At 48.3% G+C, this 18,100-nt stretch overlaps 1 protein-coding gene across 1 annotated transcript in view; it reads right to left on the bottom strand.

Annotated features, from left to right (window-relative positions):
- Positions 1–18,100, bottom strand: part of LOC135389957 (mucin-2-like) — a 74,864-nt gene that overhangs the window by 45,314 nt on the left and 11,450 nt on the right. Inside the window, exons 3-4 of the mRNA XM_064619995.1 lie at positions 15,377–15,542; positions 10,078–10,237 (exon numbers count right to left, since the gene is read on the bottom strand). Coding sequence (XP_064476065.1) covers positions 10,078–10,237; positions 15,377–15,542 — 326 coding nt within the window. The remainder of the gene's footprint in view (positions 1–10,077; positions 10,238–15,376; positions 15,543–18,100) is intronic.

The raw sequence follows: 18,100 nt of genomic DNA, 5'->3' as shown, positions 1-18,100 counted from the left end.
GGATTGCTCGAGCGACAGTATCGACGAACGTGTCCTACACGCCCACAGCCAAAACATATGGGACGGTTATCGGCAGTGCGAGAGGGCGCGTAACGGTTAGGCAGCCTACGCTGTACGGGTATCCAACCGCTTGCGCTGTCCGGATAGCGGGGCTCAAACAGCAAAGGGGGGGGTCCATGCGTTGGGAGATGCGAATGACGCTTGCTGCGGCGTTGTGACTGTGCTGGGGGCGAACTGAGGCGTAAGCGCTCGTCTGAGTTCGTCTTGGACAATGTTATCATTGTACATTGGTTTCTGGATGGGACACAGGAATCATATTCTTGAGTGCGGTCTCGATTTCGTCACGGACAATACGGCGTATGAGTGCCTCGAAATAGTCAGTGGAGCTGTGCACCGAGGCCACAGTAGGCACCACATTAGGGAGACGCAGCACCTGTGGTGTGATTATGCGATTCCGGCGGAGTTCCTCAAACTTGCGTGTTTCAGACACCAGCCCACATACAGACGTAACACCCCGGAGGGTGACAAAGTTGAACACAACCTCAGCAATGCCTTTGAGGAGATGGCCGAGTTTTTGGTCTTGCGGCATCACTGTATTTATAATGCGGCATAGCTTAAGGATGTTTTCGATATAGTCGGTGCATGTCTCATTAGATAGCTGCGCCCGAGACGACAGAATATCTTCGGCTTCCCTTTTCTGATGGTAATTGTTTCCGAACATCGCAGTAAGTTGAGTCTTGAATTCGTCCCACGAGCGTATGCTGTCTTCGTGATTCTCGAACCATATTTTCGCTGTTCCAGATAAGTAAAAAATGACATTCGCCAAACGGAACGAATCGTCTCAGGCGTTGACATCGTTTACACGTTGATAGTCGTTGAGCCAAGATAGCATCGAAAGAAGGGGTCAGGTGTAGTGGCAGTAGATGTCGGATTGTTGGGGACGGAATTCGGGACAGCGTGGTCGTGGTCGTTGTCACCAGCCATAGGGGACTCCGAAGGCCACGAAGCCGGCGGCTGAAGTGCAGGGAAGCCGTGTATCAAATGGAGGGGAAATCGATGCGCACCTCCACCAATTGAAAGGTGTAGCAAAACTGGTCAAGTGTCTGTACGAGCACCCATCACGCGCCAGTCATCGTTGTCGTTCGCACACGTCACAATATGACGCGTCATTGGGTTGTCGCAAAGATTTTCGAGTTTGTTCGCCATATTCTAAACGTTTCACCTATCATTGCGGCGTCCTGTTCTTGACGTCCTCCGCAGCAACGAACCGCTGCAGTCACTCGCATCAGCGAGTGCATTTCAAAGGAGCATCGGGACCTGATGATGTCCTGCAAATGCTTTCAACTTACCAACCAAAACGAACCAATTGTACTCTCGTGCAGTTCGTTCCTACATTTATTTTTCAGTTCGAAGTCTACGCCTGATCATTCTCGTGCGCGAAGTGAATATACGGAGCCCCAGTGAGATTCGTAGCTGTGATGTAACACGCATGCTTTATGCCACAAAAACCCTCCGCTTCATGAATCCGGCTATACCCTCTGGGCTTACTAGCTTTGGCGCTCTATAGGGCATTAAGATGACATAGACGAAAGATGAGTCACTCCGCGCTGATTGCCGACTTCGGACAAACCTGGTCTGCCTTTCCCACAAAACTGAAATGTATGTGAAATATGTATGTGTTCTATTCGTTTTACCTGTCCCCACCGCATATTCAGTGTATTGTATATCATCGTGCGTTTGATGGGCATATCTAGCGTACATTATTACACCTAGCGTGGCAAAGAATGCCAGCCACAGAATGCCAACAGTTGCTTCTGCCTTTCCTTCAAGTGCACTTGAGGTTTCAGGCAGGGTGTCGAACCGAACCCGAACCCGAACCGAAAACCGTACCAGAACCGTTATTTTTGCCGGAACCGAACCCGAACCCGAACCGAAATTTTCATGACACTGTTGAACCCGAACCGGAGCAGAACCGTAAAAAATAATAGCGGTAACCGGTTCGCAACAAAACGGTTCGGACATAAAAGAAGTCAGCATAAGAGTTCCTCTCTATCCCCGAACGAAGACACATTGGTATCATCATCACGCGCCTATATCATAAATTTCAGAACTGTTCACCTAGCAGTCAGACGACGACGTATAGTAAGTATACTTTCAGCGTCCTTTTAACATGTTGAAGCGCAGTTGTCCTTGTGAGTGCCGCGGCTAGCGCCCCACGCACGCGGTGCGGCGTGTACTCTTCAGAGACCAGGTGCCACGCGGACGAATGAAACACGAATGGAGTAGGCCAGTTATATAGCTCTACAGGACGAATATGTGATCAAATAAGCGCCCAAGATTTCCCTTTACACGTGAGCAGCACAAATTAAACAAGTCAGAAACATGAGAAGTGGAGAAGGAGCGTACGCAGAACGGTGCCTGTTTGATTGGTCGTGCGTTGAAAAGTAAATGTGGTTCTGCATATTGGTAGCGCAGTTGTGTCGTCGTGACACATTGCCGTTGTGTTGTGGATTAACAAGTACACTGCTGTGAGCTCGGACAGAGTAAGGCTTGCAGGCTTATTTTCGACATGCTTCAGTACGGTTTCAGATCGATTCACGCTGCGAAGGCAGTGTGCCGGCAAGTACTGTCGTCTATGTTACGCTGTCCATCTTATTAGGCTTCCTTTAAGTGTATCTTGCTGGCACTGTGCGTGTGAAAAAAGATATTTTGGGAACAGAAAGTAGCAGGACTACACCGCTTCAACAGCGTGAACTCTAGTTGCAATAAGTGTTCATCCATTTCTCATTTCTCTCACTAAAGGGCTACCTCACCGCTAGAGACGTCAATGCAGACAACAGCAGTAAGCTATTAGCCACGCATTTCCTGATAAAAGCAGTTTTATGGAACATATATAACGGAAGGAAGGGAGTTGCCTCAGGACAGAAGCCGCCGATATTTCGAACAGAGACTGTTCTTCTTCTGGGCCCAGAAGAAGAACAGTCTCTGTTCGAAATATCGGCGGCTTCTGTCCTGAGGCAACTCCCTTCCTACATTCTACCGGTTCGCTGGATTTCTACCCATCTATATATAACGGAAGCGTTGAACCGGTTCGCGAACCGGTTCGGGGCTGCGAACCGGTTTGCGAACCGGTTCCATTTCTGGCCTGGCCGAACCGGAACTGAACCGGAACGAAATCAAAACAACGCGAACCCGAACCCGAACCGAACCCGTATTTTTTGCGGTTCGACACCCTGGTTTCAGGTAGATACTATGATATGGCCATATTTTTTTTTTCTATTCTTTTGTTGTGGAGTTGCTCACTTCAGAAGAATAGTCACTGTGAACCCTGCCCGTTTTTGGAACCCTGCCTGCCCCATCAGAATTTCTGATTGTCCATCAGAGCCTGTAATCAAGTCTGATGGATCATCAAGATGTCTGGTGGTTTGACGGCTCCTCCAGAATGTGTGATGGTTTGAAATTCTATTTACATTTTACACTCAGATTTACACTTATATGGTTTGGTGGTTTAATCAAGGTGGTTTAATGTAGTCTGATGGCTTAATCAAGAAGCTCAATCTCTAGGAAAATGATAAAACATTTACTTGAGGCACAAATCAGTATGCACAGCACGACATAGACATGCTGTTTTCACTTGCTGTCATCATCTCTGGGCCGGCGGACGTTCTTGGCGGATGCGCAATGAACAAACAAAAAAGGTGAAATTTTTGTTCTGAAAACGGCTACGATATCAGGCCATCGAAAGGAAGAGATGTTATCATTGGGATTTTTAGGTAATTAGTCATTTGACGGTCGAGCAACATATGGCCAAGAACATCCGCCGGCAAAGTGAAAACGGCATGTCTTTAGCCCTTAGTTTTTAATGAAAAATCTGTATCGCATTAAAAAACTCCAGGTGTATGTTTAGTTCAGGCTCCCCGCACCCTCGCTGGTTGCGGGAAAAACGATTCGCCGTCAAGCCGAGAGGAGTACGGTCACGATGGTCGACAGCGACGTCGGGGCATTCAACCGGGCATTCAACCGGGACGTCCAAGTACGATTTGCCGTAGGACAGAGGCGTACGATATAGCGTAGGGCGTTAACCGCGCTTCGCGGCGGGGCCTCCAGGAGAGGGAGGGAGGGGAGGGGGGGCGTCCAGAAACCCATACGAGGAAGCCAGTCTGCAGAGTGAGTTTTCCGATTTTCCGGTATACACTCCTGACCTAACCCCTACACAGGTTTTCACTAAATGGTTTAGCTATCAGCGCTGTTCTCGATACAAAACCCCACACCAAACTCGCGCGACAAAATCACGTGACAGTCTTCCGTGGAGCGACGTCAGCGGCAGCCTCCGAAAAGGTTTTCCCAACAGAGAGGCCAAGCAATGTCACGATGACGTACGTACGTCTTCTAGCTATTTAGTGATTGCTTCCACACTGAGGCGTTGCCTTCCGTTGGCTGGTTCATTCCGCTAATTGCCGCTCAGTCTCAGCAGACCAGAGCATGGAATGGCGGATGGTTTGGGTTTTGCCCGCTGGCTTGAAGAGCAGCATGAAGATGACTCAACTGTGTGTATTCACCTTTGGATTACTGTTGTCAATACATGCCGACGTTCGTTACGGTGGGCAACGATTTATTTATTTCGCACGCAAAGCATACAAACGGCGGTTCAACACATCATAAGCGGTAAACATGTCCATCTGTGTCGCTGGAAAGCAAGGAGGTGTCGCAGGTGACCTCAGATCAAATATGATTCATATTTGACATGAATACGTTTAGCTTGTGATAGCGATAGCACCGAGTTTTGCCCGCATCCAAAATGTTCGTACGCACTCAACACAATGACATGGTTTGCGTCGCTTCTTTCGCTGGACGGGGGTTCCCATTATCATATTCCTCCATCAGCACGTGACTGCGCACGGTTGGCAACAAACGGAGCAGCTCCGCTGTAGCCGTGACTGGCAAAAGAGTAGGAGAAGAGGCCGCCACAGGCCACAGTCACGGTCAGTACCAATGCTTGGCCGCCATGCGCAGCCACCGAAACAGGGCCGCGATCGACTGCTCTGGGGAAGATACGCTCTCAGATAGGGAGGTATGGGGTTGCTGGCGGCTTCAGCGATTGCTGCTTTTTCACAGATGCCGGCGATCGTCTGCAGCATGAGATAACTGTTTCCCGTTGTGCACAACTTCTCTGCGCAAAGATGCTTAAGAGAATGAGGTAATTGGTTGAACATGATCAAAGCTTCAAGCTTCAATATTTGAAGGAGTCATTCTTATAAGTAACACCGAATGTCAGTATAACCAGTGCCAGTGTCAGCTTTGCACACAAGTTTGGAAGTTTGGAAGTTTGTTTTATTTTTTCTTACATGGAATATATACAAACGGCTTTGAGCAGCACAGCGCTGGAACTGACTGCACAATGGCTTCTGGAGAGTTAGGTTTTCTCGTAGGGGCCTCTCAGTGAATGTTCTAAGAGTATCGAATAAACAGTATCGCGTTTGAAGGGTAGAGGAGCCCACCTCTGTCCTGACAACGTTTGTACTGCAATAACGGCTGGTTACTCGCATTCCATTTTCAATGCGAGCTATGTATCCACCAACGTACACTATTGCTGACATCTATGGTGCTGAGGTAAAGTAGCTGAGTTCAGTCAGTACCCAGAGGGCAGCTCTTGGGGTTGCCACGTCTGAATCCTTGCTGAAGATGCAGTCACTGTGGAGAGGGGATCTTCGCTGTGAGCAACATTTGAGTCCTTGGAAGTTGCTGCAATGCCGGTCTTCAATACTTTCTCTGGGTCAACAAGGTCAGTGCAAACCTCCAGGATGTCGTTGCATCCAGATGACATCCTCAGTTGCGAGTCAAAACAAACATCTCTCAGCAGATACTTAATGTAGGCCACGATAGAGTAGGTGTTGAGAAGGAGTGCCTCATAAGTTTCCTTTTTGAGGAACTCACACTATGCCCACAGCGCTTGTTCAGCTCCTCAACGTACATTGGAAACGAAGCTTCTAGCCATTCCAGTCTGTCTCTACGTCGCCATAATGTCGGGTGCCGGGAAATTTCTGTCGAATGTGCTGTGTCGTGTTGCTGGTGTCATGAACAACAAACCAGTGATAAAAATTGTTCATGAATGTAATACTTGGGTCTGTAGATGCAAACGACGTGTCGCAGCTGTGTCCAGCCTGGCAGCAGCGGCAAAGCGGCGGTGACATCGGCAGAGTTCTGCACTGCTGTTGCGACATTGATATTGGTCGGGTAGACATGTTTGCGACTGAGATGGCGCACTGGTTTCACTATCATATCCTTCTGCAACTCGTAGACTTTCTTGAGATGAAAGCTCTCCTCCAGAGCCGATATCATGTGCCAAGAATTGAGACCGTACATTTTTCAGTACGTGGCACGGGTCAAAACTCGTGAGCGTGCCTGGGTCACATGGATGCTCGATCACATGTCGGTCACATGTCGCAAGTTGCGGGCTGGGACCGGGCCTGAGCATGGAAACAGTCGGTTACGGGCTGGGCCCGGGCCGTAGCAGTCGTGCCCGGGCCGGGCACAGGCCTAAAAATTAGGCCCGTGCAGTGCTCTATGACGGAAAGGAAAGGTGAAAGTGCTTCTACGTAAGTGCCTTCATCTGTGTGAAAGGTGCTTGTAACAAATTACAGACGACAATGACGTGTCACGGATCTGCCAGGTGTTTCTGGCATTCGCGTGCATGTTTCCATTTCACTACGACGGACGACTGATTCGGCACTAGTTTCTTCTGGGCTCGTCCCAGAACATTGGACAATTAAGCTGCTCGTTGTCAAGTTGAAATTGTTCTTTCCTACATAAATTTCGGTGCCGAAACCCGGGAACCCACGTCTCTTCTGGAACATGGAAAAAGAAAAAAAAAACACTATATAGACCGCCTTAGAAAACAACGAGATCTGGTTCGATCACGAATTACGACAACATCAAGGACATTCTAAGTGCTGAAACTCCTTCCTGTCTCTTCTTATAGAGTTTTCAACTTCTTGTCAGTGAGATAACCGCAATTGTTGACGATCAAGAGATTGATGCTGAGGGGCAAGGATGCGATCTGTATCTGGAAACTATTGCCCTGGCAAGCCTTAGCGCAAATCGACATCTCTCCCAGTGCGACTTGCAGTCGCCTTCAACCGGCAATGACCACCCGCTTCCAACGCAACACCGGCGCTATGCAGGCGCGCTACGCTTTCGATTCAGGTTACGGTTTCGGTTAATTGCCGATGGTGAAATGTGGTTACGTTACGTTCCGAATCAAGTCCCTGGATTCAGGGACGGTTTCTTCAGGGACAGAGGGAAAGGGGGAAAGGGACACAGGGAGGGGAGAGAGGGAAAGGCTGGCGATCCCCCTTTTCCTCTTGGATCTGCCACTTATTTGACTTCTTATATTTGGCAGCGTACTTAGCTGGCACTGTGAGGGTGAACAAATCAAAAGAAAAAAAAAGGAGGACTCAGCCGCTTCACCAGCGGGCAGATGTTCATCCATTTCTCCTTTCTATCGCTAAGAAGGTACCCGGCCACTAAAAACGTCAATGCAAACAACAATATTAACTTATTAGTCACGTATTTTTTTAGAAAAGCAGTTTTAGCGTTGAACCGGTTCGCGAACCGGGTTGGTGTTGTGAATCAGTTTCCGAATCTGTTCTATTTTTATTGCGGCCGAACCGTAACTGAACCGGAACGAAATGTTTTTGCGGTTCTACACCCTGGTTCAGAATGCTGGATCTCTTCCCAGAGGCGATGTCGGGGCATTCAGCCTCGTCGAATTAGCATTGTGTGATGACTCTGGCACGCGATGGGTATCCAATGGCTCGATAGCTTTCAATCTCAATCTTTCAATCTCTCTTTCAATCTTTCGCTCTCCAACGCCGCCCAGTGATATTTTCGCTACACAGCGGCTTGTGTACCACGTATCGGGGACACCAGCCGCTCCTCGATTGGGCTCAGTCTGGGCAGATGTGTAGGGTATGACGGGTACCTGTACCCGTTACTCTTGCGCAGAGAGGGCACGCGCTTGTATCTGCACACGTCTGAGCAGTTGTGGCAGAGCATGAACCTAGCCGTGCCATCGCCACATTCGATCGCACACGTCAAAGACAGTTCTAAAGCGTGCTGTGGCCAACTCCTATCGCCCACCCTACCCCTACCCCTATCGCGAGTTCCCTCAGTTTCCGGGACCATTCACTGAACATGGCTGGTGATAGAATGCGTTTGGCATCTTCCCGCTGTTTATGGCACATAGGGGTTCGTCGAGGGGGCGCCATAACCGAAGAAGTAGGAAATGTTAACTTCTGGGCCCATCTTAATCGGCAAAAGCGTTGATAAGCTATGGGCAACAAATACCGCTGTAAGCGTCGACCACGTCACACGGCACCAGCGGTATCTGGCTCCATGACTCGAAGGATGATTTGCTTGAGTAATGGCTTGTTTTTATCTACGCTACGATACTCAAACGAATTGCGCGTGCCATGCAGTTACACAGCTGCAAGAGTCACAAAGGCGACATGTTTTCGTTGCATGCGGTTTTAGCACACATGTACCCCTACTTACCGAAAAGAGAAATGTTTCACGTCAAAAATTCCACCTAATAGGTAACACTGTCGCTATCAACTGTGCATTGCTCGTCAAATGCATTGCATGTGCATTGGTCTAAATTGTTCTGAAACTACGCCATTCATCAGCTGTTTGCTGCTGTGCGGTATTTTATGTGTACCAAATGGCCAGTTTTGTGCTTGCTACCAACGCTAAGTAACGGACTGTCGATTGAAGGATGCCAATCGACACCGGCATATGATGCCGGGCCCAATAAAAGCAGCACAATATTTTTGCATTCTGTTTTCGCTATGTAACCTTCGCAACGTGCGACTGCTGCTTTGAGTGTTGTGCGTCCGCTTTGTGTTAGTGGTTAAAGCATTTCACCGAAGCCTTTTTTTTTTTTTTCGTTAAAGGGACGGCCTCGTACAGCCGGGGGATTCCGAAACTTAGCACAGTACTGTACACAAGTACTTTTCGTACCAAGTCGGTTTGGGAATTTGTCGAAACGTGCCGTAATAGCTGACGACGAAACCTGCGCTTCACCGGCTTCACTCATGCAACGTCACGCGCCTGCGGAACGCGTCAACGCCAACGTCACGCGCGCGTCACGGCCTGCGGAAGTCGCCGTTGTCACGGCCACGACCTTCTTAATACTAGGTAGATCGTGGTCATGGCTATCATGGTAGTTGCAGCCTGCGGAAGGACCTTGGGTTGAGTCATCCCCTCTGCTTTCGAAATGAGGACGCTCAGACGTACACAAAAACGCGATTCAACGAATGGGCACCGCCATTAGTGCTGCCACCCCGTGGTAGTGATAGGAACAGTGCGCATCTGGACTGCCGTTTGCCGCGTTCCTTCGTTTTCCCATGTGTGTTTTCGTTCATTTTCGTGTGCGTTCGTGTTTATTCATGGCCTTTCATTTTCACCCACTCGGGAATTTGTGTAGAAAAGATATCCTCACGTGAACAAGTGTGCATATCGCACGCGGAAGTAAGCAGTCTTTTTTTCGTGATGTTTCGACCATACGATTATACGATGATACCTGAAGTGCAGTCTCGTGCACGAAAGGCTCGTTACCATGTGTAAATAAATAAGTTGCTCATTGATACGATACTCAGATGTTGCCCATATGACTAGTTATAGGGAATGTTACGTTGTTATCGGTCATAAGTATTGGTCATCGGTCGACCACCAGTATTCATCCCAATGGGAAGAGCGATTTTGGCAGCCCACCCCTGTTGTGTTGTCGCTGGGAACTAGGCACACACAATGGGTTTTATGCACACAGACTGGTGGTTTGAGAGTAACGCGATAAGGTCTATATCTCCGCGAGCGAAGAATGTCCGTGCATTTACTGTGGGGTCTCCGAGAATGTGGCGCATAATCGGATCCGTGGAAGCTAAGTCACATGTTTTCTTTCCGCTAATATTTAATGCGGCTTTTAAATAAACACGCGCTCCCTCTCCATTGGGGCTTCCCCTATATCCCCACCTGCGCAGCAGGCGCGGACACATAACAACGAAATCACGCTTGCCATACCTTGAGAAATTTTATCAACTGGTCCACTTCGGCATTCGACGTCTTCGTTGTGATGTCAAAGTCAAGGACGCTGAAGTGCAATGTCCCGTTTCGGTACAGATCCCTAATTGAGGTCATGCCAGATGGGGTGTCTAGCTGTTTCATAGCGTCTGATCGGACCCTGCGCAGACGCACATGCGTTAAAAGCAACAACAAAAAAGCCCCACGGATAGGATACGTGGGATAATCTTACAAACCGGAACAAGTAGACAAGTTGATGCGGTTGACGGCCTGACAGTTAACAAAGACATATCAGGATGCTTTCGCCCAGTGTATTTGCCCAACGTTCACCCTGTGTATTTCCTGTACAGCTACCATGGACTTGGCGTGATGCGCACCAGACACGATTTGTTCGAAATGCATCCCAAGTGGCTTTGGGTTTTATGCAGACTTGGTCACTAAGGCTGCCGTTCACAGGGCAACTTCTGCATCAACGAAAACGAACGTCTCCATGTTCATACGTACCAACCCGGTAACTCCACCCGCACACAATCTTACGAGAATGTGAGTATGGGTTCATATCCAATCGCTGGTGCTTTTTCTTTCTTTTTTCAACTGACATTCAAATGCAGTCAGTTTATTTCACCCGAAGATCATCAGTATCGTCAAAAAATCCCATTGATGTGGGTGGCGCCAGCAAAAATAAAATATTTATGAGCTACCCCTGGAGGACTTGACCCCGGACGAAATCTATTCATGTCCTCGGGAGCCACACGGCATTGCTCTTCGCGTTCATTGGCTAGAACACTACCACCGGTCGGCCACCGATTCGGAGATGGTCGTGGTTTGTGGTGTCGGCAGACTCGGCCCGAGAACGAGAAATGGCCGAGGCATACACATCAGCCTCAAACGGCCAGAAACAACTCAGGGAAAAGAAGTGCTGACTCCAGGAATCGAACGTGTGTCTCCGGTCAGATATGCCAAACGCTACACCACACCAGCACGCCATTTCCCTTAAGCTAGTAGAGTGCCTCATATATACAGGGGGGGGGGGGGGGGGAGACAACCAACCGGAGATACCCAGGTTCCATTACTGGCGTCAACACTTCTCTCCCCGAGTTAATTTCTGGGTGTTGCGGCTTATGTGTCTGTGTCGTCCCTAATTGTGGTCTGCCTCGCCCAATTCTCGTTGTTTACGTAGTTTATAAATCCCCCTGCCTCCTGTGTGAATTAGAGTTAGCGAGAAAGATAGGAAGAATGGAAATAGCTTGGTTTGTTGTCCGTGTAGCGCAATTCAAAATTTCCAAAATCAGTTGATTTACAATCAATTTATAAAATGGCCTCAGTGGCAAGAGACTCCCGCCCTTGAGCCCCAAGTCATTCCCCATTGGCTCTGACGTAACGCTACTGTAAGTTCGTGTGCTTCTGGCTTGGCATGCTCCATGCTGGACTGAGGCATAAAACGACAAACGGAGGTGTAAACGGGCAATACACCATTACGGTCATTATGCTAATGCGATCGCGTGTTAAATAGTCATTGTTTATGTTGATTATATACGTCCCCATCTAACGAAGAGTACCGGAGTGTCACATGAGGCGATACACAGTGGTGGTTCGAGCTGTTCGCGAAGCGATTCAAGAGAGTGCCTTCTTTCTGTCTGCAACTTATTGAACTAGTTCAACGATCGCAACTGTGCTGCACCTGCACGTCCCCATTCCCTTTTGTACGAGGGATGACCACAATCCACGCGAGTTCCCGATTCCGTTGCGTTGCAACCGAAAAGAACCGTAGAAAGTTGCTGGCGGCAAACTGCTTAGACGACCATGTTTCCAACGCCATGTTTACCCTACACACGACCATCTCTATTCGCGACTCCAGCGAAGCCGTAGCCACCTGGCGGAGATTTCGAAAAGCTGCGAGTGCAGGTTCGAGATCGCATCAGGGCAGGGAAGCAGTACAGCGGAATACGTTTCTCCTGCTTATGGACAGAAAGCCGGCAACAAAGAATGTATCGAAATTGAAAACAGGAATGTTACAGTACGAATTTCTTCTCAGCATGTTGGAAATACGCCACGCTTCCTTTTCATCATTTCCAAATCAAGAAGAACGGAATTCTCATATGTGTTGACCCATCGCATCGGAATACAGAACAAGGAATCGGCATGTCTTTGTCTTGCTGTCATGTATGCATTTTCAAACCTCATGCAAAGTAAACAATATCACCGTACTAATGCGGCGTAGACAAGCATCCACTATGGGTGTTCTCTGCGAGAGAAAGCTGTCTGGTGTCTCACACGTATCAACGAATGACTCGCAAAGATAAAAGTATCAACCAAGTTGTACGTGAATTCCAAGAGCAGTGCAGAAAAAGAATATATACTTCACTGTGCCAGAGCATGTTCGCAGCGCTCAGATTTTCGCCGCGCATCATATGGCATGTTAAATAATTGCACATGTATGGTGTTAAGTGAAGACAAAGTGTCAGATATACGCGTGTGTGCCACGGGATTTGAAAATATGTATCGTTCACGTATGCGTTTGACATGCAGTCAGAGTTATGCAAACGTCACGTCATATGAGCACGTTTTGTCATCACCAAACCAAACAAAGACACGATCTCTTGAGTTCTTGCAAATGCCCATGTGTACCTTAACCTGTTCATCACAATTTTTTACGATTACTTGAGCATCAAAGTTCGGACAAGAACTATCATGAGAATTCCTAGAGACACTACACTTCGAACGGAGCTGTTGTTCATTTGCAGCACTCACATACTACGGGATTATCGGAGGAGAAACTAAAAAATGGCATTACCTTGCAGACTACTAACTATTACTACTCCGGAGACCTGCACTCGTCCGCCATCTTGGAATTTCGTGGCGCCACCTATAGTTCACTGGAGTCGCGAATAATACACGACCATCACACTCGCACCTAGCCCCAGCGCCACTGATGTAGTTTCGTCAAGCGGCCGCCGCGCGTTTGTGGCTTGAGTACGGGACCCTCGGCAGACGGCGCATGCTATGCGGATGCCGTTGCTGCCGTCATTCGCGTTTGGTTTTTGCTATTTTTCACGCGGTGGACAGTGTCTCCAGTGCATGGTTTGTGCATGGTGCAGACGTGATGATGTACTGCACCGTCCCGCTTTGCAAGCCGAAGAAAGCAGTGTCGAACACGAGTATTTCATTCCACGAGTTCCGCTCAAATGCTGTCTTACGGGAGGAGTGGTTCGAAATATATCGCGGCGTCTTGACACAAGTAACTTCATTGCGAATTGCGATTGTTTCATTTCATATGGGGTGCACTTTATGGATGGCAGTGTGTACCATAAATAGTTTTATCTAATATAGTACCTTTTACGCACCTCTGAAAAAAACGAATAATGAACCGTGGCCTCCGACCAGGGGTGGACATAAATGCATTTTTTGAGTATTTAAATATAAATACAAAATACTTCGATGAAAGGGGTGTTTAAATACTCTTCATAAATACTTTTCGATAGCAGTATTTAAATATAAAATATACAGTATTTAAATGCCGTAACTAGTACCATAAATACTGTGATGAAGATGTCATCTGGAATTACAGAAATAACGATGAAGATAACAGCAAGTCAGCAAGGAAAAATAGCATTTATTTGTTAGATTATCAGGGTAATTTTAATATTATTATTGTGTTCGGCCGTACAACCAGATTCGCAAAGCAGAACAGCATCTTCACTGGTTCCGATGAGCAAAGGTTTGTATTAAATTTGATGGAGATGCTTCGTACAACAAAGTAATCAGCCGCGACCATTGTCTGCAACAACAGCGAAAAAAAAATCGCTTTTTGGCCTGCATGCTAGCTCGAACTCTGCGTGTTCTCGGCATTTCAAGGCCGAAGACTTTAGCATCGGCGCAAAGCGCAAAATTCTCAGACGTGGCACCGTGGCTACGGTACCTACGTTTAGTGATCACGAAGTTTACACAGTCTGGCATCTCCCAGGAGTGCAAAACGAACGCAAAAAAGGCACCAAAAGGTAGCGTCGGAGAAACGCCACCATCAAGAAAAATTCTCAGAGTGGCTTCTATCCGAACAGCATAATAAAGGTTAGAGCATTGTAATGGCAAACCGCAAAAGAAGAAAAAGTGTAAAAGTAAAATAAAAAGGGACCAATAAGTAGGAAAACAAAACAAGCAACTGCTGATTTAAAACTGCTTGCTAGAGCAACTGCTAAAGTGCTTGCTTATACAACCAATTCTGTTGGACGTCGTAACAGGTGTCAGTCTGAACACGCTTGCGTCTGACAATCATAAACACATGATAACTGGCCCAACACACAAGGTGCTGCTGCCAAGTTTATGTGTACGATGTACGGCACATAGTTTCATAGTTTTACATGCCACCTACGCTTTAGAGCACAGCCTATTTCTGAGTATTTAGTTTCAGAACTCTTAGCTCTACATAAACAGAGAACCTGCGACAATACACACACATGTACGCACGAAGAATTAACCACAAGGACCACTCATATTGCACACAGCTGAGCTACAACAGGCGCTCTTCTGGGTCCCGCAAGTGGCGCCCCTGGCGGGCGCTCCGCGCGTAAATTCGGCACTTCCGCTCCTCGAGGCGCGGACGGAAGTCCCATAGGCGAATGGGCGAGTGTTATAGTCGAGTATTATAGAGATGGTCGTGACTCTACACAACCCTTCACACGTGGCCTACGCAACGCTAACCCGAGACAGCGTCCGTAGCCAAAAATATAATGGTCGGCCCCTTCACAAATGCTACACAACCCTTCACACAACCCTACACAGCCTTCTTGAGCCGCCGCTCCTCCGCACAGCTTTCATAACCTATGGCGCAAACACGTCTAAACCTTCAGCTTGAGAGAAAAAGATCTAGTCCGTCATTTGCATAGGACCGCTAGAGACAATAGCGCGCCAGGAGAGATACGTAGTGTCATGCGGACAGTGGTGAATTACATTATCTGGCGGATGAGGGAAAGTGATGTCTTTGTGCCCAGCTATCCTATCTGCTATACAGTAATATTTCGAGAGCTCAGACTAGATCCCCACCCTCGTGTGAATGAATCACTTCTGCCAGTGATATTTTTCTGCTACGCTCATTTTTTTTTTTTTTGCGTGAATACGCTATTAACGATCGGACATTCCTTTTTTTCCCTAGGGTCTCAGACTGCTCTTTTAAGAAAAACTGCGTGCTGGTGTGGTTTGGCGGTGGTGTGAGTTGTGCATAGTCTGTGGAGAAAGTTGGCGCGTTGGCGAGTAACTAAAAAGGGTACTGAGAGGTCCCCACAGTGCAATATCTAGAACTTACTCTTGCTCAATATCAATGCCAAAGCGTGTTGTCGAGAATTCGAACTTCAGAGTAGAAATCTTGAAAGGAGCATATGATGGCCTGTACATGTAGAAGTGGCACAGTCCATCTGGCACAGTAGAGGTAACAGAAGAGCTTGTACAGACCATCAACTGTGGATCTAGAGCTGCAGAGAGAAAAGATGTGTTGAGTAGGTTACGTCCGTGCGCCATTGCCGTGGCAGGTGCAGGAAACGGATTTATGTACCGTTAAGAGGGGATACGTGTGGAGCAGTATCTCCGATTCACGGTTTTTCCTCATGTAGGTTGCGCCACATCCATGCCTCAGCCTGGTGCAACCAGTACCTTTGTTACGAGTAACTCATTCCTCCGCAGGATTGTGTAGTCCCATAAACACATACGACTACTGAGGTGATATCACGTCATGTTCGGGTTGCCAAGGTAAAAGAACGTCGACGAAGGCGAATAGACCGCTCCCTGTTTCTAAACAAATGACGTTATACTGTTCGACAGCGCCACCGATTTGGTAGAGTTGAACTACGCTTGGAGCTAGGGGCGAACAACCTCACGCCTGCACGAAAGCCACGGTCTTGAGGGGTCTAATGGTCCCTGAAAGGGACGCGACCTTGGTCCTAGTTTTCTTCTAGGCAGCGAGGGTAGAGGTCTATTCTACTATATTGTTCCTTTGTGGACTGCTACTGCTGACACCACAAATTGACCAGTTGTCAGACAAAGACCCTTCGAGCCTTTCGCCCGAAAAGAGCTCCCTTTCACCCACAAGGCTATTTCCCTCTTTGGGTTGGTGCAGTTCTATTGGGATGAAACTCGCGAGTTCACTTGCGGACTAAAGTGATGCGCTGCGAGCTGTTCACGTCATCAAACGTCATGAAACATCAGAATTTTTACGTGGAAGCGAGAGTTCTCAACCGTCACGAGCCCATTGGCTCCTGAGGCCGCTCCCCCGGTATGCGAGCACTCACTGGTTAGTTTGAAATTATGAACTTTCCTTGGCGCGCTCAAGCCGGCGACACCGTGTCGGCGGTCCCGGGGCAAAGTTTCGAAATGTGTTGGGTGCAGCAGGGACGCAAGCAAAGCATCTATGCCGGTACCGCTTTGGATGGTTTTTAGTGTCGTTCCCTAACATGTTGTCGATACCGGCTCTGGAAGGCAGGTCTGCTTCGCTTGCTTGGTGCGACAACGATTCAAGAAGGACAAATAGTGCGTTTTTCCGGTACCCAATCGTTGACAGGTACCTCAGTTCCTATTCCATTCTGCCGCTTAGCATACCATAGCGCGACACCTGTGGCATATACACAGCATTTTGGCAGGTAGAATGTTTTCACGTTTCTGATCCCCATCTTTCTTGTTCAGGTATAAGCATTCAACCCATATCTGCTTCAGAATAGCATCTACATGAGTGGTTGACGCAACATCTTTCTGCATAGCAGCTGCACAAGTTCCTTTGTGGCGGGTCAACCAGGCGCCTACACAAGCAGCACAGGGATATGGACATGCATGTTCTCTGTCATGCCGGATCTCTGAATGTGTGTGCCTGTGCAGCCAATACACTGTAGTTCTACTGTGAAATCTTCCACGTGAAACATCAGCTATCAGTGAATGCAAAGTTGCTTCGGCGAACTTCAGAAAAATAAAGCAGTTTGTGTAACAGAAACAGCCAACGCTTCCGCGTTTTGTTATTTATTTCACTCGACGCGAACGAAATCCACAACCACCCAGAACCGCCAAAGCGGGGGCAGGGTAGAGAACAGATGAGAGAGGAAAAGGGGGAAAGCACCGCCAGCGTCACAGGTCACCCAGGGAGACAGAAAAAAGCAAAGCAAAAAAGCTACTCAACCGTCGTCCAACGATTGGCTCAACGCTAGAGGTCACGTGAGTTTTTCCCGACAATAGAAATATACTACACATTCAACCCCCTGGCGTCGCTGCAACTTGGTTTTGTCTTCGGTTGCCGTCACAAGGGTGGTGTATCTCCTGTGCAGTATTTGCTTGTGTTTTAGTGCGCTTTCGAAGGCAATGCGATGACAATGGTTCCTGTGCAACACATTGTCGATTTCCCGGAAGAGTTTTGACGCTAAGAAGACGTAAAGGCGGGACCCCATAACAAGCGACAAGCGGCGGCGACACGCTTCAAGCGACAAAATCGACGTGTGCGCCCCTTGTCCAGCGGCAAAAAAGCTCTCTCGCGGCTTCAAAATTTTGCATCTACTTCCAGTAGATATTTGTCGCGTGTCGCTAGAAACTGTTGCCCGTCGTTTGCTGAAATCCGCCAGATCTGACGGCAGATGGAAAGGGCGGTGAGCGGGAAAGGGCGTGGGTGGAGGGGAGGAGGACCGCGAGGGAAAGCTATTTACGCGGGAGGACTGAAATTGAAGTTGCTTTCTTCTCAAAAGCATTATCTGCCGTTCGCAGAACCGTTTCACGGACAACGCGCGCCCTTTCGCCATTTCGGAGCAGACGTCAAGACAACCGCGCAAACTGCAGCGCCACCATCTGAGAAATCGGTGAAACCTGAAATTATACAGATGAGTATAGGGACCGTGCGACACCTAAGGGGGCGTGCTGCTCCGTCGCGACAGCGCCGCCAGTGGCGGTCTTAGAAGTATCCGACGTGATACCACGTCGCCCGTTCTATGCATTCCCAAATGGAACCGTAGCTTGCGTGGCGACCGCCGTAATTAGAAGGGCTAATTTCGAAGTGCAAATA

The sequence above is a fragment of the Ornithodoros turicata genome, chromosome 3, assembly GCF_037126465.1.
Source record: "Ornithodoros turicata isolate Travis chromosome 3, ASM3712646v1, whole genome shotgun sequence".
In the NCBI taxonomy this organism is placed as follows: Eukaryota; Metazoa; Arthropoda; class Arachnida; order Ixodida; family Argasidae; genus Ornithodoros; species Ornithodoros turicata.
This window is presented reverse-complemented; position numbering and strand designations above follow the sequence as displayed.